The sequence below is a fragment of the Chiloscyllium plagiosum genome, unplaced genomic scaffold, assembly GCF_037043375.1.
Source record: "Chiloscyllium plagiosum isolate Xiang-an unplaced genomic scaffold, Cpla_swu_hap1 HiC_scaffold_9, whole genome shotgun sequence".
Taxonomy (NCBI): Eukaryota; Metazoa; Chordata; class Chondrichthyes; order Orectolobiformes; family Hemiscylliidae; genus Chiloscyllium; species Chiloscyllium plagiosum.
Genome location: NW_028270147.1, coordinates 47900147 through 47920966, shown reverse-complemented (window position 1 = coordinate 47920966; position 20820 = coordinate 47900147). Strand labels below are relative to the sequence as shown.

The 20820-nt window shown below is 40.7% G+C and overlaps 1 protein-coding gene across 1 annotated transcript in view; it reads right to left on the bottom strand.

The window, feature by feature from the left end:
• The window catches only part of faf1 (Fas (TNFRSF6) associated factor 1), a 414762-nt gene that overhangs the window by 41936 nt on the left and 352006 nt on the right, over nucleotides 1-20820 (bottom strand). Inside the window, exons 16-17 of the mRNA XM_043699221.2 lie at nucleotides 8682-8762; nucleotides 5691-5768 (exon numbers count right to left, since the gene is read on the bottom strand). Of these exons, the coding sequence (XP_043555156.1) occupies nucleotides 5691-5768; nucleotides 8682-8762 (159 nt within the window). The remainder of the gene's footprint in view (nucleotides 1-5690; nucleotides 5769-8681; nucleotides 8763-20820) is intronic.

The window sequence follows — 20820 nt, the reverse complement described above, 5'->3', positions numbered from 1 at the left end:
TAAAGCTGATTTGATTAATTTAAGTCAGCACAAAGCAATCAACTTCAGGAACAAACAACTGAAGCTCCACAACTTAGTTCAATTGCACAAAGAACACACAAAGATACAGTTGGATAATAAAGGTGTAAAAGACCATCATGACAACAACCAACACAAATATCTTTTAAGAGACCAATGCACATACAAATTGAGAACCAAACAAAGTCTAGAATTCCATGAGATCCAGAAAGTTTGTCAAATGACTTATATGTTGTACAGATTCAGACTTAAACCCATAAATTTTACAACTTTGTTGTGTAAATAGTTTTGCAGAGACATAATGTTTGTGTATTTTCAATCGAATTACATGCATAAGACTGTGTCATTCTATTTTGTGTATTTAAAACTAGGAATTGGAATGAAAAAGAGCTGGTTTAAAAGACAGTGGTTGAAAGGCTGGCTGCAATTTTGAAAGCAATTAACCTGACACCCATTGCAGGCATTGTATAAGCAACTGTTTGAACAAGCAGTTATTGCAAATTGAGTTGCAGATGGATTTTGAGCTGTTGGGGGTGCACTGATGCAGCTTTTGCTTGATTGACAACTGGTCAACAGTAATAAACCAATGACAGAAACTTTACTTCCCAACAAATGTGAGATTGGTTCTCAGGTAACTGAACAGCTTGAAGCTGAGAACAAGTTACAGATAAAGTGTTCAGTTCTTGCCCAAATCAAGTAAAGTCCCTGTTCTCTGCAGTCAAAACTCATTGTAAACCTTAAGAAAATCAGTTTGCCTTCCCCGCAGCAGTCATTGTATGCTGGGACTTTTAACTGATAGGTAGAGGCTTTTTTTAAAGAAACCAGCCACCTCCTGTCTCCACCAAATAGTGGAAGCAACTGCAGAAAGATGACAGAAGCAATTGCTGGCCAGCAGAACAGTTGTAAAAATCAACTCATCAACATTACTGAGGAACAAACTGTTTATTGGTGTGTAAGGGAGGGTTTATAAGGGGATTACTGTTTCAATTAGTTGTGTTATCTGCTGACAGTTTACCTATAGCTAAAGTCTAATTACCTGGAATAAATAGTGATTCTGATTCAGTATAGAACTCTGGTCTGTAATTTATAAATTCTGCAGCTTTTATGACGACTCCAGGAATAGCATAGAGTCCTACAGCACGGAGACAGGCCCTTTAGCCCAAACTGGTCCGTGCCAACCAATGTCCACCCAAGCTAACCCCATTTCCCTGCACTTAGCCCATATCCTTCTGATCATTTCCTATCCATGTATTTGTCCAAATGGCTTTTATATGTTGTTAATGCACCTGCTTCAACCACTTCTGCTGGCAACTCACTCCAAATACATATCACCCTCTGTGTAAAAAGGTTGCCCCTCATGTCCCCTTTTATTCTTTCCCCTCTAATCTTAAATTGATGACCTCTAGTCTCGATTCCCCAACCCTGGGAAAAAGACTGAGTGTGTTCACCCTATCCATGTCTCTCATGATGTTATACACGTCTGTCAGTCTCAGTCTCCTACCCTCTCAGACTCCTACGGTCTAAAGAAAAAATGTCCTAGCTTGTCCAACCTCTCCCTAGACCATTGAGTCCATGCAACAATCTTGTAAATTTCTTCTGCACTCTTTTCAGTTTCATAACAAGCTTCCTATAACAAGGTGACCAAAACTGAACACAATACTCCAAGTGGGCCTCACCAATGTCCTGTATATAACTGCAACATAACTTCCCAACTTCTACACTCAATGCCCTGACTAATGAAGGCCAGTGTGCCAAAAGCTTTCTTCACTGCCTTGTCTACCTATGACTCCATTTTCAGAGGACTGTGAACCAGAACTCCAAGATCCCTCTGTTCCACTACACTCCTTAAGGCCGTATCATTCACCATTAAACTCCTATCTTGATTTGACTTTTTAAAATGCAAGACCTCACACTTACCTATAGTAAACTCCAGTTGCCATTTCTCGGCCTGTTCCCCAGCTGATCAAAGTTGAGCTGCAATTTCTAATAGCACTTCACAAGTTCCAGTACACTACCCCAATGAGTTACATAACCTGTAATTTTATCTTGTAAAGGATAGGGCTTTGTATTGCTCCTTTAAAAGTTGTGTATGCTAATAAGCCAAGATCTGGGATAACACACATAGCAAGTAGACATGAAAGCCTCGAGCAACATCTTGCTGGAATAAGGATGTGCACATATATTGCTCTATAACTGCAAGTTATCAATTTGTTTGTAAGCAAACTTGTTTGATATTTTCAAATAAATTGAATCTAAGCTACTTACCAATCCAATATGATAGTGCTAATTCTGTGTTAAGAATAAAAATATGATAAAGTACCCATTGTTAAGATTATTTCTGTCAAAATGATAACATTAATTACTCACTGAGATCAATAACATAGGAAATTTGGTGCAGACAATAATCATACAGCTACTTCAACCTTCCACCAACATCCAGAAAAGGCAAAGCTGTACAAACCCCCTGTCACATTTCATCCCAGGTCATGAAAAGTGCTTTATAAATGCAACTGATCTTGCTGTCTGGCATTAGTTAATAACAATTTCTGCATTCTGGATACCAAGTTACTGTAATGCACAGGAGATGGTGAAAAAAAATGTTACCACTTTGGGGGGGGGGGGCTCTGGTGCATTTCATTGACACTGTTTTTTTAACCATGGAATATATAGTTAATTTAGTTGGCATTGCAGCTCGGTCCTCCTTGAGAGCCCTTGGAACAGTTCTGAGGCGTGTACTTGCTGGGGCCACGGAGGTCCAGAACCACAACCTATTGTGGGCGGCACGGTGGCACAGTGGTTAGCACTGCTGCCTCACAGTGCCAGAGACCCGGGTTCAATTCCCGCCTCAGGCGACTGACTGTGTGGAATTTGCACGTTCTCCCTGTGTCTGCGTGGGTTTCCTCCAGGTGCTCCGGTTTCCTCCCAAAGTCCAAAGATGTGCAGGTCAGGTGAATTGGCCATGCTAAATTGCCCGTAGTGTTAGGTAAGGGGTAAATGTAGGGGTATGGGTGGGTTGCGCTTCGGCGGGTCGGTGTGGACTTGTTGGGCCGAAGGGCCTGTTTCCACACTGTAATGTGATCTAAAAAAAATCTAATCTATTCTGCATTAAGCAGTGAACAGAATGAACAGGCTTCTAACTGGATGACACATCTGCTTCAGTCTTCTGATGATGACAAAAGCCTGATAGGTAGCAGGGCATGTAGCCTTCTCATCACTCCAGCCGATCTGCATCTTGGATAATATCTTTGCTGCAGCGAGAAGACTCGTTGGACCACATGGTCCTGGCTGTAGGTGGACTATCTCAAGTCTGAACTCCTACAAATTGCTGAGCACAAGCTTCTGGTCACCACACAATAAGAAGAATGTGATTGTTATGGAGGGGGTGCACAGGAGATTTATCAGGACGTTGCCTAGGATGGAACATTTCAGCATTGAAAGAGTCTGGATAAGCACAGGTTGATTTCTTTGGAGGAGAGCAAATTGAAGATGAACTTGATAGAGGTGTATTAGATTACGAGGGACATTGATATGGTGAATAGAAAGCAGCTGTTCCTCTTAGTTGAAGGGTCAATTAAAAGGGTGAATAATTTTAAAGTGAAGAACAGGTGGTCTGGAAGGGATTTGAGGAAAAATGTTTTCACCTCTCGGCTTGCACTGCCTGGAAGAGTAGTTGAGGCGGCACACATCACAACCATTTAAAAGTACTTGGATGAACAATTGAAGTGTCGTAACATTCAAGGCTATGAGCCGAATGTGGGAAAGTTGGTTAGTGTAGGTAGCAGTGCACTTTTGGCAGTACAGACTTGATAGGCCAAAGGGCCTCTCCATTTCTATGATTTTATGAACTGCACAACATTCCCAGTTAACTTTCCTTCTTTTCTCCTCAGCTGCTGCATGAAAATACTCATCCTTGGTGACATATAAGATTTATAATATATTTTATATATTCATGGGCGGCACAGTGGTGAGCACTGCTGCCTCACAGCGCCAGAGTCCCGGGTTCAATTCCCGCCTCAGGTGACTGACTGTGTGGAGTTTGCACATTCTCCCCGTGTCTGCGTGGGGGTGCTCCAGTTTCCTCCCACAGTCCAAAAATGTGCAGGTTAGGTGAATTGGCAACACTAAATTGCCCATAGTGTTAGGTGCAGCGGTAAATGTAGGGGAATAGGTCTGGGTGGGTGTGCTTCGGTGGGTCGGTGTGGACTTGTTGGGCCGAAGGGCCTGTTTCCACACTAAGTAATCCAATCCAATCTAAACTCTAATCTAATCTAAATATATATATATTATATATATATGAGAGAGAGAGAGAGAAGTAAAAAACAAAACATTCTGGAAATACTTCGTAAGCCAGGCAGCATCTGTGGATATAATTAATATTTCAGGTTCATGACTTTGCATAAGAATTGAGAAAATTGAATTGTAAAAGGTTCTGAGCAAAAGGAGTTGAGGATGGAAAGAACAACGAAATTGAAAGGCAGCAGAAATTGCATAAGATACAATTTAATGGTACAAAAGCCAAAGTGAATGATAATGGGAACGCAGAGAAACAAAAGATGTTCCTGTACAATCTTTTATTTTATTGAAACAAAAGATATGCTTCAAGAAGTTTGAATGGCTGGATATCTGTTTTCAGAATGCAAGTAAAGAAATAGTCAATTCTCAGCATGAAACTTGAGTAGCTTGCTGAAAAAGTATACCTTTATATCTTTTGTCCATACTCTTCATGTTGCACTTATCAGGACAGTTTTTGTGAATATCAATTCAAGTCAAAACCCAAGATATATACTGGCTGAGAGTGTTGATGTTTGCACCATCACTAATGCCGCTTATCTCCACTTTTGCAATATTGCATAATTTCACTCCTGCTTCAGCTCATTTGCTTCTGAAACACTCATCTGTGCCATGGTTTCATCTAAATTTGACTAAATAAATTCCTGTCTGATCTTTTACATTCTATCCTCCATAAATTTGAGGTCGTCTAAAATCTGATGCCTATTTATTAACCAGCCATATGTCCCTATATCCCTTTGTCGAACAGTGTCAATTCTTATTTTTTAATCATTCCATGACCTTGTCCTTCCTATCCTACAAACTCCTCTGACTTTACAGCTGAGATATCTGTACTTTTCTAATTCTGACTTATTGCACGGTCCCAACTACCTGTATAATTGTTCCATCGTTGGCGGCCATCCCTTCATTGCCCGGATACCAAATTCTGGAATTTATTCCCAACACTTGTTTAACTTGCTTCCCTTATTTACGAAACTTCTTGAAACAGTGTAAAAATTGCACACAAGTTATCTGACCTAACATCTTAGGTAATTCAGTTTTATACTTTGTATTGCTCCTGTGAAGTGCTTTGGGATGTTTCATCATGTTAAAAGGTGCTCTAACTGTAAAGTGGATCGAGAAGCAACTATTAATCCATGTTATTTCAGTTCTCTCCCTTGTACACTTCTCCACAACAGTTTCTTCTGATGTGTCAAGGGCACAAATCGTTAAAGCAAATTATTTTAAACATAGAGAGACATTTAAAAAAAAACTGTATTAAGGTGAACTATACTTTAGAATTAAATTTTTCAAACATCACTAATGGTAAGGCCTCCTGAGGAAAGTTCACACATACCACAAGGTGTTAAGAATGCAAATATGATCAAATGATTCAGCTTTACCTCACGTTCTTCTTCTTGTTCTTTTTTAATCTGCTCCTGTCGTTCCTGCTCTGCCATTTCTCTTTCTTGTGCTTCTCTCTGATTTATAAAAGCAAAGTGAATGCATGAAATTAAAAGCAATTTCAGACATCACTTTAAAAATGTAGTACCATACAACAGCATCATTTTGTTTTTTCAAATTATGATTCTGATTAATGGGCACAAAGGCACAAGTATTCACACAACATATGAACAAAGGGCTGAAGAAGGCCATTCAGCCCCTCGAGGCTGCTCCACCTTTAAACGGTCATGACAGATGTGATTGTAATTTCAAATCCATATTCCTGCTTACCTGATAATTTTTCACCCTCTTGTGCACCATGGATCTATTCCAGCACTGCCTTAAAAATATTCAAAGACTCTTCTTCAACCACCTTTTCAGAAAGAGTTCCAAACATTCATGACCCTCCATAAGAAAGAATTTCACCTCATCTCTGTCTCAAAAGGGGTGACTCCTTATTTTTAAACAGTGACCCCTAGTTCTAGATTCTCCCATAACAGGAAGCATCCTTTCCACATCTACCTTGTCAACACCTTAAATTTTTTAATCAAGTCGCCTCGTACTCTTTTAAACTCCAGGGGATACAAGCTCAGTTTGACCAATCTTTCCTCACAAGACAACCATCCTAATTCAGTATTAGGCTAATAGACCTGCGAACTTGAATTTTATTTTAAATTAAACAAAATTTAAAATGTAATTAATATGCACACACTTCCAATACCAAACGAGATGATTAGAAGAGAATAAAAGGTACGGATTGAGGGGCCTGCCCAGAACGACACTACTGGCAGATTGACATCTTGAACAGATTAGTACAAAGGACTAGTGAATATATCTAATTTTTGAAGAAAGACTGAAGTCTTCAGTTTATATTTATATCTCCAGTGTTTCTCTTTGCTCTTTAAAAAGAAATCAGCTTACCAGTTTGATATTGGTGATTTTTTTTCCTTTTCAGTTCATAAAAATGAAATATCATTACAGTAAATAAAACTGTGGACACTGGAATCTGAAACAAAAACAGAGAACTGCTGGAGAAACTCAGCAGGTCTGATAGCATCTAGGGTGAGAAAAGCAAAGTTAATGCTTCGAGTCTCCTGACACCTTGTCAGACTGTTCTGACACTATCCAGTACAAAATACACCCTCCACCACTGATATTCAGTTGTAGGAATGTCTTCAGCACTGCAGAAATTCACTAGAAATTCTGAGACAGCACCCTCCAAACTCACGACCATTAATCCATTTAGGAGGACAAGAAGAGCTGATATGTGCAAACATTACTACCGGCAAGTTCTCATCCAAGTCCTCACCAGCCTGACTGAGAACTATATCGCCATTCCATCTGTGTCACTGAGTCAAAACTCTGGAATTCATTGCCTTTTCTTACTTTTCAGTTTTCTTTTATTTCTGTTGGGTTTTTTTTTAAACATTTTGGCTTTGTAGCTAAGATGGTGCTGCAGAAGGCAACTTTGTACACTTTTCATTGTACTCACATATTCTTATGAGTACACATGACAGTAAAACCTAATTCTAAAATTCTAATTCTAATGCCATTTGTGGGTCCACTTACAGCACGTGCACTGCAGTGGTTCAAGAAGGCAGCTCATCACCATCTTCTCAAGGGCAACTAGAGTTGGGCAATAAATGTTGGCCCAGCCAGTGATCCCCATGTCCCAAAAATGAATAAAAAAAATACTATCCAACTTCAGCAGGTAATAGGGAAAGCAATTGGAATGTTGGCCTTTATTTCAAAGGAAATGGAACATAAAAGTAGGGAAGTTTTGCAAAACTAGACAAGACATTAGTCAGACCATAGCTGGAATAGTGTGAATAGTTTTGGACTCCTTATCTAAGGAAAGATATACTGACATTGGAGGCAGTCCAATGAAGGTTCATTGGGTATGAAAAGAAACGGAGTAGAACGATGAGAGGTTACCTTATTGAAATATACAGGATTGATGCTTTACATCGTTTGGATCATAAACACATCAACAGTGAGAAGTATATTTTAAGAAATTGAAAAGTTATAGATGATTTTGTTCTGAAGATATTTAAAAATAAAGACCATGCCTTATCATCATTTTAAAATTAATTGATTCTATACAGTGGATGAATGGGCATGGATAGGCAAGAGTTTATCGTGGTGGTATGAGGGGAATTGAAGATTGGTGGAATTCGATATAATAATAAGGTATGGGCAAGGCTTTCGAACTTACTTTCTGAGAGGATTCCCCGTCTGGACTATAGTTCATGACATCCCTGAGATGCTGTAAACCACAAATCCATTAAAAGCTAGCCCAACAACACAAAAATTGCAGGTTGTTAAAATGTGGGCTGAGAAGCTAATCCTAAGCAGCTCTGGTAAAAATCAGAAAACCCAGGAACAAGGTTAGGAATCTGGGAATTGTGTTTCAAACCTCATTTTCAATTCTCCACAGAATCTTTCCACTTCATAAAAAGAACTCTGAGTCCAAAGATCAGCAATTTTATATATGAAAATTTTGAAGTACTGGAATGACTTTTCAACCACAAATTTGTTTTTTAAAAAAATTCTTCTTGGGATGTCACTGTCATGACTATCACCTGCTCTTAAATGTTGTCAGTGTTGCGCATGTCCAAAGAAAAGTCAATGAGGAAAACTACATTTTTGAAAACAAATATGATAATTTCAGAACTTTTTCTTAGTTGCTTTAAAATAAGACTTAGTAAAAGACATACAGAACCTACTTGGATAAGAGGGAAATGAGTTGAAAAAGAAACAATTTTGTCAAGATATTTCACTGGGCATTCTAACTAATTGTATAATATTCTGCTGATAGGAATACTAAGCCACATTTTTGCAGGTGAATCCTTGACACCAACCCAACATTAATTTTTAAAAGATTAAGATCTTAAGTGAAATGAAACCCTGCTAGATACATTAAAATGGATAATAAACAAGCATGAACAAACCTTTGCTCGATCTGCTTCGAGAGAAACTCTGTACGCCTCATCCTGTTCTCGTTTCACCCTTTCTCTTGCTTCACGTTCATCCTTGCAAAGGTAAAGCATTGAACAAAATTAGTGGGAACCAAAGCATCCTCTATTAGTTCAATGCAATTTTCCCTCTAATTCCAGTTTGCTGTAGGCAGTGGGTTTGTTGGACTGTGCAATGCCTTTTAAAGAGACCCTCAAATGAGGAAACAGGCATTTATTTGGCATGCTATTGTGTGTGGCCTACTTATCCTCTGCACAGCACATTCCTAATTGCTCGGAAGAACATTAGTACAGAGACCTGCTCTGCACCAAGTGTTATGAATTATTTAATCTCGCAGTTTGCTGTCACTTTTAAATGATTATAAATACTGTGCTACAAAGTCAATAATGTAACAGATTCAGTTTATTGATACATCTTGAATTGAATAAAATTCTGGAATTTAAATAAATTATTAAATTGGAGATGAAGAGCTAATCGAATGGTGACCATGAAACCATTGCAAATTGTCATTAAAACCCACCAGGTTAACTAATGTCCTTTAAGAAAGGTAATCTATTATCCCTAACTGATTGTGTGTGACTCCAGAACTAAAACAATGTGGTTGACACATAACTGCCCTCTGAAATGGTCTAGCAAGCCACTCAGCTGTACTAAACAGCCACAAAGCTGACAAAAAGGAACGAAACCAATACACCATCTGGCATCAACAGAGGCACCAGATACAACACCAGGAAACATAACCTCACTGACCCTGCAAAGTCCTCTTTAACCATTCCTGTGGGCTTGTGCCAAAAAGTTATATCAACTCCGAAGATGTGGGCATTACTGGCTTGGCCAGCATTTAGTGCCCAGCCCTGGTTGCTCTTGAGAGGGTGCTGGGTGAGTTGCCTTCTTGAACCACTGCAGTACCTGTTCTGCAGGTACACCCACAATGCCATCTCATTCAAGCAACAGCCTAACATAGTCATACTCATCGAATTATACCTTATAGACAATGTCTTGAACAATACCTTCACCTTCCCTGGATTGTCCCCTACCACTAGAAGGTAGATGCATCAAATATGGCAGCACAGTACTGTACAGACAGGTTGAAGTTACTCTGGAAGTACTCAGCATTGACTCGAGGCCTCATGTAATCTAATGGCATAAAATAAAACATGGGCAAAAAAATCTACTGCTGATTACCATCGACTTACTACACCTCTCTTCGAAAAGAACAGTTCTTCATGCTGAACACCACTTGGAGGAAGGGTGGCAAGGGCATAGAATGTATTCTGTGTGAAGAATGTCAATGTTCATCATTAGGAGTAGCACCACTAAGAACTGAGCTGGCTGAGTTAGAAAGGCCACAGCTTCTAGATTGGATCTACGTAGGGAAAAATGGTGAGGGAACCAACAAGAGGAAAAGTTCTAACTGACCTGATGCTCACCAAACTACCTCTTATGCGATCAGTAAGAGTGACCAGTGCAAATTTCATCTTCACAATGAGGATGCCCTCCATCGTGTGTGGCACTACTACCATGCTCAATCGGACTGAGTTTAAACAGATCGAGCAACTCAAAATTGAGCATATATGAGACACTGTGGACCATTAGCAATAGCAGAATTGTACCCAACCATAATCTGCAATCTCATGGCCTGACATATCTCTCACTCTACCATTACCACCATGCTCAGAGATCAAACCTGGTAAAATGAAGTATGCAGGACAACAGACCAAAAGCAGCACCAGACATACCTAAAAATGAGGGTCAACATGGTGAAGATATAAAGCAGGACCATTTATATGTCAAACAGCGGAAGCAGCATTCAATAGAATTGGTCAAGTGATTCCACCAGCAACAGTGCCACACCCAATCATGAATAGGAGATAAACAGGAGATAGAAGTTCCAGAAATATTCTTATCCTTAATGATGGGAAGTCCAAAGCATCCATACAAATAAAAAAAACAAGGTTGAAGCATTTGCATCCATCTTTAGCCATAAGTACTGAGTGGATGATTCATCTTGGTCTTTTCCTGAGCACACCTCACATTACAAGTGCCTGTCTTTAATCAATTTGATTTACTCCACATGATATCAACAAATGGCTGAAGGCATTGGTGACCGCAAAGGCTATGGTCCCTAACAACATTCTGAAAATAGTACTGAAGACAAGTACTCCAGAATGAGCTGTGCCCCAACCCAAACTGTTTCAGTACAGCTAGGGCACAGGTAACTACCCATCAATGTGAAAAACCACACAGGTCCTCTGCACAAAAAGCAGAGTAGACCTATCCAGGCCAATTACCGTCTTCTGCGTCGACTCTCCATCAACATCAAATCATTGGAAGGAGTCATCGACATTGCTATCAAAATTCACCTGCAAAAGAATAACTTGGCCACTGATGGTCAGTTTGAGTTTTGCCAGGGTCACTCGCCTCCTGACCTCATTACAAACAATCATCTAAACATAGACAAAGACCTGAAATTGATGTGGTGAGAGTAACTATCCTTGAAATCAAGGCATCATTTTGCCGAGAATGGGATCAAGGAGCTCTAGCTGGAGTCCAAGAGAATTAAAGGGAAAACTCTCCACAGGTTGGAGTCATACTAAACTCAAAGCAAGATACTCATGATTTTGAGGTCTCATTCCCAGGATATTGCTGCAGGTGTTCCTCAAAGTAGTATTTGAGTAAATAGTGATGGTTCAAAACAAAGACATAGCCTAGTGAGAAGGGAGGATTCCAAGAAGGAGATAAATCAACTCCAGTTAACGAGGGAAGCTAAGGATAGTGTGACGATACTATGGCAATGGTACCAATAGGTGTAACGTCCTGGCTTTTCTTTTAAAGAAGAAAGGTTGAGACAGAGGTAGAGAGTGCTCTGCTCAAAGCCAATAAAGTAAACAGCCTGTGAGGCCTTGGGTTTTTTAAAAAAAGTTATCACAATAGAAGCAAGCTCTCATAGAACCAGGATTTTTAGTTTTAGCTTTCAGCAATTACTGAAGTCTTGAAGCCGAATGCGGAAGCTCTTATTACTCTCTGTTACAGCAAAAAGCTGGGCTTCACTTCCTGCTGCTAGAATATGAGGCAACCTATTTTACTGAATTTGCCTTTGCCTTGGGTGTTATTATGGGATGTTACTATTTTGGAATAGTTACTTAGTAGTAGTTATTTTATATATTATTTTGTTTAACATTTCAATAGTTATAGTTAGGTCAATTCTTTTATTTTGACCATTTTTAACTGTAGTGTAAAAGTGATGTGTGTTTTGCTAAAATTCAAGTAATGTGACCAATCAAATTGCATCTGGAATGCAATAAATTACATTTATCTTTAAAGAAAGAACAAGTCAGGATCGAGGCTAATATATTTTGAGGGCGTTTGGTCTGGTCCATAACAATGGCATCAAATAAAAGAAAAAACATACAATGCAGCAAAGAGGATTGGGAAAGTTGTAAAAACTAACAAAAATGAGCAAAAAATAAAGAGGAAGAAAATCAATTCTGAGCATAATACTTTGCAAGTAATGCAAGTGGATAGCAACAGCTTCTTTAAATTAAGTCGTGTCTTGATAGACACAGCACTTGGGTAATACGTAGTGGGTCGAATTAAGGTCTAGGAATCAGCGCAGGCTCGGTGGGCCAAAGGGCCTGTTCCTCTGCTATGTAGAAAGAGAGAGTGAGAGAGTGAGAGAATGAGAGTGAGAGGCCAAAGCGACCATATACTCCTTAGCGATTAGGGTAATAATAAGGGAAACTAGGAAATGGCAGACGAATTGAATACTTTGCATCCGTCATTACAGCACATGTACACTGTAAATAATCTAAAAAAAAAGACTAATAGCATTCCAAAAATACTAAATAATCAAGAAGCAAAAAGAGGAGAGGAAATAAACTAACCAGAGGAAAAAGTGCTAGGGAATCTAATGGGGCTGAAGTGCAACAATTCTGCTGGACCTGATTAGATGCATGCCAAGATGTTAAAACAAAGCTACAGAGGCAGTGGATGCACTAGTAGTAATCTTCCAAGAATCCTTAGATTTGGAAAGGGTCTTATAGGATTAGAAAACTGCCAATGTAACACCTACATTTAAAAAGGGAGGAAAGACAAAAAAAAGGATAAAAATAGGTCAGTAAGATTAACATCTATTAAGAGTTGATTATAAAGGATGCAAAGCAATGGATTTGGTATGATCAAGGAGGATCACAAAGGGGATTTCATACTTGACAAATTTATTAAAATTTCCTGAGAAGGTAACAAGCAGGATAGAAAAAAGTAAAGCTGTGGATGTAATATATTTGGATTTCCAAAAGGTGTTTGATAAGGTACCACACATTAGGCTGCTTAATAAGATAAGAGGTAGCATACTAGACTGGATAGAAGATTGGCTAATTAATAGAAGATAAAGAGCTGAGGTAAGGGACTGCCCTATGAGGACTGATTTGTTCAACTGGGTCAGTGTCCATTAGAGTTTAGCAAGATGAGAGGAGATCGGATTGAAACATATAAAATTCTAACAGGGCTGGAGAGACTAGATGCAGGGAGGATATTTTTCTGGTTACTGGGTCCAGGATCGGGGCCATGGCACTGAGATTGAGGATCACCCATGTTCCTATTGAAAGGCAAAGTGGCATCAAAGGACTGAATGGTTTACTTTTGCGCCTAGTCGTTCTTTTTTTCTAAGTGACACAATTTTCATAAGTGATAAATAGAGTTCAGACTTTAATAATTTATTCTTACCTTCTAATTAGTGTCTGGTTTGTGCAATCTTCATGTATCCCTATCATTCCAATTTTAATTGTAACTAACGAGCAGCCTAAGTTTCAACTGCCTAAACTTTAAGTCTGCTCTTAAAATTCAACTATTTCATTGTTCCAAGCTGGCAATTGATAGGATTTTAATTTTCTTTTCTAATGTATTAAGGGAATGCTGTTAAAATTTGCATATAGTGACACTGGTCACGTTTGTATGGAGTCTGGTCTGGCATTTAGAAGTTTTCCTATGCTTGTGGTTGGTGAGGGTGAATCAACTCATCCTGGGACAGTGTTGCAAAAGTTCCATTCAGTCCTTTGATGCCACTTTGCCTTTCAATAGGAACATGGATGATCCTCAATCTCCGTTGGGCGGCACGGTGGCACAGTGGTTAGCACTGCTGCTTCACAGCGCCAGAGACCTGGGTTCAATTCCCGCCTCAGGCGACTGACTGTGTGGAGTTTGCACGTTCTCCCTGTGTCTGCGTGGGTTTCCTCCGGGTGCTCCGGTTTCCTCCCACAGTCCAAAGATGTGCAGGTTAGGTGAATTGCCATGCTAAATTGCCCGTAGTGTTAGGTAAGGGGTAAATGTAGGGGTATGGATGGGTTGCGCTTTGGCGGGGCGGTGTGGACTTGTTGGGCCGAAGGGCCTGTTTCCACACTGTAAGTAATCTAATCTAATCTAATCTAGTGCCCTAGGCCCAACCATCTTCACCAATGGCCTTCCCTTCATCATTACGTCAGAAATGGGGTTGTTCACTGATGATTGCACAATGTTCAGTAACATTCGCATACTCAGATTTTGAGTCAAGATTAGAGTGGTGCTGGAAAAGCACAGCAGGTCAGGCAGCATCCGAAGAGCAGGAAAAGCAATGGTTTAGTCAAAAGCCCTTCCTGAGGAAGACTTTTACCCGAAACGTTGATTTTCCTGCTCCTCGGATGCTGCCTGATCTGCAATGCTTTTCCAGTTCCACTCTAATCTTGATACTAATCTCCAGCATCTGCAGTACACACTTCTGCCTATACTCAGATTCTGATGCAATCCATGTTCATCTGCAGCAAGATCTGGATAACATTCAGGCTTGGGCTGATAATTCCAAGGAATATTTGTGCCACGGAAGAGCCAAGCAATGACCAACTCCAATATGAAAGGGTTAACACATTCGGCCTTGACAGTTAATAGCATCATCATTGCTGAATCCCTCAATGTCAACATTCTGGAGGTTACCAATGACCAGAAACTGAACTGAGCCAGCTATATAAATACCGAGGCTATAATTGCAGGTCAGGGATTAGGACTTCTGTTGTAAGTAACTCACCTCCTGACTCCTCAACAGCTGTCCATTATCTGCAAGATACAATTTAGCAGAGTGATGAAATAGTCTCTACTTGCTTGGGTGTGTGTGGATCCAACATGAAACGTGACAACATTTAGGATAAAGCAGCCTATTTGATTGCCATCCCATCCACCATCTTCAACATTCACTTCTTCTATATTGATGCACAGTTGCAGTACTGAGCACCATCTGCAGATGCACAGCAGCAACTCTGAAAGGCTCTTTGAACAGCACCTTCCAAACTTGCAATCTCCATTAGCTATATAGACAGGGAAACAGATGCATGGGAACATCCCAACTGCAAATTTCCCTCACTGGCACACTCCATCCTAACTTGGAACTACATCACTATTCCTTTACTGTTGTGGGTCAAAATCCTAAAATTCCTTTTGTAATAGCACTGTTGATGTACCTACACCACATGGACTAGAGCGGTTAAAGAAAGCTGCTCATTACTATTTTTCAAGGAAAATTAAGGAGGGACAATGAATGCTGGTCTCACCAGAGATGCCTATATCCAGTGAACAAACAGAATAAACAAATAGTATCCAACCAAACCACAATGTAACCCAAACAAGTAATAATAGGAATCTCTTGTGATCCAAACTGCTTCTGCCCCGAAACTTGCACCTCAATTTTCAAAGACAAGCTGTGAAAATGTGGTTAGATTTGAATCACAAGTTATTATTTTTGATAAATTCAACAATTCAAAGGGATTTTGGAGAAGATTTGTAGCTCAGGTTATAAGTTTGCTTGAAGATTTGTTCTCAGACGTTTCATCACCATGCTACTTAACATCATCAGTGAGCGCTGGTGTTCTGTCTCACTTGCTACTTACGTGTCTTCCCTCAGTCATCGAGTCATAGAGATGTACAGCATGGAAAGAGACTCTTCGGTCCAACTTGTCCATGCTGACCAGATATTCCAACCTAATCTAGTCTCACTTGCCAGCACCCAGTCCATATCCCTCCAAACCCTTCCTATTTATATACCCATCCAGATGCCTTTTAAATGTTGCAATTGTACTAGCCTCCACCACTTCCTCTGGCAGCTCATTCCAACACGCACCACCCTCTGCGTGAAAACGTTACCCGTTAAGTCTCTTTTATATCTTTCTCCTCTCACTCTAAACCTATTCCCTCTAGTTCTGGAATGCCCCACCCCAGGGAAAATACTTTGTCTATTTGTCCTGTCCATGCCCCTCATGATTTTATAAACCTCTTTAAGGTCATCCCTCCGACGCTTTGGGGCAAACAGTCCCAATCTATTCAACCTCTCCGAATAGCTCAAATCCCTCAACCCTGGCAACATCCTCATCAATCTTTTCTGAACCCTTTCAAGTTTCACAACATCCCTTCGATACGAAGGAGACGAGAATTGCATGCAATATTCCAACAGTGGCCTAACCAACATCCTGTACAGCCGCAATATGACCTCCCAACTCCTGTACTCAATACTCTGACCAATAAAGGAAGGCATACCAAACACCTTCTTCACTATCCTATCTACCTGCGACTCCACTTTCAAGGAGCTATGAACCTGCACTCCAAGGTGTCTTTGTTCAGCAACACTCCCTAGAACCTTACCATTAAGTGTTGAAGAGGGACGCCAATTCAACTGGGACAATACATCCAGCCTGGGACAGGCTATATAAAGACATGCACGGGAATTCCTGGCATTCAGACCGGAACCCCATTAACAAACATATCGATTTGGATCCCATTTACCAACCTTTCAGAAAAAAGAACCGGAAGTGATATCACCCCACCACCCAGACCAAGACACATCAATAGTAAGCGGGACAGAACACTAGCACTTCGTTTGAGGCTCACTAATGATGTTGCCTAGCATGGTGATGAAGCATCTGAGAACAAATCTACCAACTAAACAAGCAAACTTACAACCTGATTCAAAAGGGTGATTAGATGATTATTTGAAAAGGAACAACATCCAAAGCTTTGACAAGAAGGCAAGGGGATGGCACACAGTAAGATGCTCATTTGCAGGGCTGGCACAAATATGATGGGATGATGACCACAATCTCCATTAAAACATCTGTGATTCTGAGATAGCAAGTAAGCGTGTAGAACTAGTAGCAATCAGACTAAATCAGACTAGTAGCAATCGGACTAATTCTGTCCATGACTAAGAATTCAAAGCATTGAAAAATGGTCCATTTCCACATAAGTATATTCATATCTCACATAAACAATGTCATTTCTTACTGCCCTCCGAAATACATAAATCTTCTGAGTGAGAGCGAAAGTCTACCATAACAATCGTAATGCAGTGGCAAGAAAGTAATTAGAAATGTGAATATCACTGTTTTCTGGTATTTTTACCTCAGTATTTATCGTTAAGAGGGGTGAGTCTGCCCCAGACAACCCCACTAAATGATCAGGAATGTCCCATCACAATGGCTGTGAACAGTGAACTACACCCAAATTGAACAGATAAACTGCTTATTGCTTTTGACCTAAGTTTTCAACCTTCGAAGAAACAAATTTAATGTCTAGCTCTTTTGGAATTTAACTAATTTTCAACTTGATGGATTTTAAAAAATTTGATGTCAATACACTATCAACACAGAAGCAAGAACAGGTAATTTAATGTTTTGAGACTTCCTCTGCCATTGAGATCATGGTTGATGGATGCTTTGTGGCGTATTCCTTAATACATTTGAAAGCTAAAGAGCTATCAATCTTAATTTAAAATTTACAATTGATCTCACATTGCTCTTTGTAGAAGGGAGTTTCAAACTTCTCTCACCCTTTATAGAACATTACAGCGCAGTACAGGCCCTTCGACCCTTGATGTTGCGCTGATGCGGTTTCCAATTTCATTCCTGAAAGGTCCTAGTTTTAACACAATGGTCCCAACTGTTACCTTTCACTGGGGTAGCATGCTGAAAATTAAGCCCTGCTATTCCCACAGGCATCACAAAAGTTAAAGGATTTAAAACGAGTAAACAAAATTCCCTACTTTAACTGATTTTCAGACCCAGGTTGATAGAAAGCATGGACCATGTTTCTGTACTTAAGATGAACCACTGTTGTTTACAAGTGATTAGACTCTAGCTACAGGTAAACAGTTATAAAGCCATTGACATATAAGATTACAAACTACCCACCCTTACATAGACACAGACATACACTCAAACAGACACCAGAATAAAAATTATGGGCTGAGAAACTCAAGGAAGCAGTTCAGTGGTTCTTCTTCACAAATTGCTGAACTGATCCTTATGATTCCTAACAAAAACAGAAATTGCTGGAAAAATTCAGCAGGTCTGGCAGCACCTGTGAAGAGAAATCAGAGTTACATTTTGGGTCCAAAGATCCGTCTTCAGAACTGATGGTAATGAGGAAAAAGTTGGTATTTATGCAGAAGATAGGATGGGGGAAGGGTGAGGAGTAAACAATAGGTGGAGATAGAGCTCAAAGAGAGAGAAACACAATTGGACAAAGGAGTGGATAAAAGATCAGCCGAGAAGAATGGATAGCTGCTAATGGGAATATTAGTATTGACAATGGGTAGTGTGTGGTAGCAGCCCATGTGATGACAAGGTTTGGTTTGTGGGGGTGAAGGAAAAAACATGGAGAAAGGTGCTCAAGCCCCAAAACTGTTGAACTTGATATTATGTCGAGAAGGCTTCAGTAGTTCCCAAGCAGAAAATGAGGTGCTGTTCTTTCAGCTCATGCTGAGCTTCACTGGAGCACCTCAGCAAGCCTGGCTAGGGAACACAGTGGGGTGCTAACATGGCAGGCAACTGGAAACTCAGGGTCTTTTTTTGTGGACAGAATGTAGGTGTTCTGAAAAGCAGTCTGTGCTTCGCTTCCTTAGTATAAAGGAAACCACATTATCAACAATGAATATATAACAATCCAAAGGTGTGCTGGTCAGGTGAATTGGCCATGCTAAATTGCCCATAGTGTTAGGTGCATATGTCAGGGATAAATAAAGGGTAGGGGAATGGTCTGGGTGGGTTACTCTTCAGAGATTCGGTGTGGACTTGTTGGGCTGAAGGGCTTGTTTCCATACTATAGGGAATACTATAGACTAGATTGAGTGAAGCGCAGGTAAAGTGCTGCTTCACCTCAAAGGTGAGTTTGGGGCCTTTGATCGTGAGGAGGGAAGAAATATAGGGACAGGTGTTATAGCTTCTGTAATTGCAGGGGAAATTGCCACGTAATTGTGGAAATGTGTTGAGTGTGAAGGAGGAGTGATCTAGGGTATCCCAGAAGGAATGGTTCCTGCTGAGGAAATGTGTATTGTGGTGGCAACCTGCTGAAGGCGGCGTCTAATGATCCTAAGGATCTGGATGCTGGTGGGGTGGTAGGTGAGGACAAAGGGGACCACTATCACTCTTATGACATGGAAGAGGAGTGAGGGCTGAAGTGCAGGAGATGGGTCAGATCCAGCTGAGGGCCTTGTCAACTACAATGCTGGGGAATCCTTGGTTGAAGAAAAAGGTGGACATTTCAGAGGTCCCCTTATCAAACTTGGTATTATCAGAACAGATGCAAAAGAGACGGAGGAACAGGGAGAATGGAATAGAGTCTTTATAGGATATACAGTCAAGGTAACTGTAGGAGTCGATGGGTGTATGGCAGATATTGGTGATCAACCTATCTCCAGAAATGGAAAGAGATGTCAATGAAAGGAAGGGAGGAGTCAAAGATGGACCAGGTGAAGGGAAAGTGGAAGGCAAACTGGTAATGAAATAGATCAACTTTTCTAATTCTGGACGAGAGGGGGAAGCAGCACCAATGATGCCATCGATGTACCTGAGAAAGTTATGAGTGGAGGCCAGAGTCGGACTGGAAGAAGGAATATTCCACAGAGACACAGGCATAACTGAGGCCCATGCAGCTACCCAGAGCCATCCCTTTGACCTGAACAAAATGAGAAGTATTTTAAGTTGTTCAGAGTGAGGACGAGCTTGGCCAGATGGAGGAGGGTGGTGGTGGATGGGGACAATTCAGGTCTTTTTTCTAGAAGGAAACAGAGAGCCCTGAGACCATCCTGATGGGGATGGATGTGTGAAAGGATGCCATGTCCATGGTAAAGAGGTGGTGGCTGGAGCCCATAAACTGGAAACTTCTAAACTGATGCAAAACATCAAAGTAATCATAGAAACAAATAGGAAGAGACTGGGCAAGACTAGATAGGAAGACATGAGTTCTGTGGGACAGGAACAGGGAGAAACAATGGGTCTGCTGGGCAGTCCTGTTTGTGGATTTTTGGAAGGAGGTAGAAGTGGGCTGTGTGGAGTTAGGAAACTATAAATTTTGAGGAAATGGACAGGAGATTACCATTGCCAAATGAAATTAGGTTAGTGACTCTTGGGAGTAGAGTAGCCCGATATTCATGGTGGGGTCACGGTCCAGGGGAGATAGCAGGAGGTTTCTGAGAGCTGGCACTCAGCCTCTATAATGTAGAGGTCAGCCCACCAGACAACAGCACTACACTTGTCAGCAGGTTTAATTACAAAGTCAGGGCTGGATGTGAGAGCTTTGAGCGCAATCAGTTCAGAGGGACATAGATTGGAATGGTTAAGGGGGGGAGGGGTGCAGAGAAATAGAGGCAACCAATGTTACGTTGACAGTTCTCAATGAACAGGTCAAGTGCAGGTAAAAGGCCAGACGGAGTCAAGATGGTTGGAAATGTTGGAGCCAAGTGAAAGGATCTGTGGGATAGGGAGAAGACTCTTGTCCAAAGAAATAGGCACAGAGGAGAAGGTAACAACAGAAGAATTCAATATCGTGCCATTAAGGTGGGGACGCAGAAGGATAAAACAAAGACCTTTTCTCGGTACAGAAGGTTCAGCGTCAGAGAGCAGAAGGTCAGAAGGAATAGTAAATACATGACAGATGGTAGGGTTGGGAGAGTGGTTGGAGGTCAGAGGGAAAGGGAAGGGAGGAAGGTTCCAGAGGGGCATGGGTATCTCTGAGTTGTTGCACTGATGATTCCCATGACGGTCAGAATACTACTTTTCAGTCATTTTACTTCAGATGCTTCCACTTGTTTATAAGAGAAAC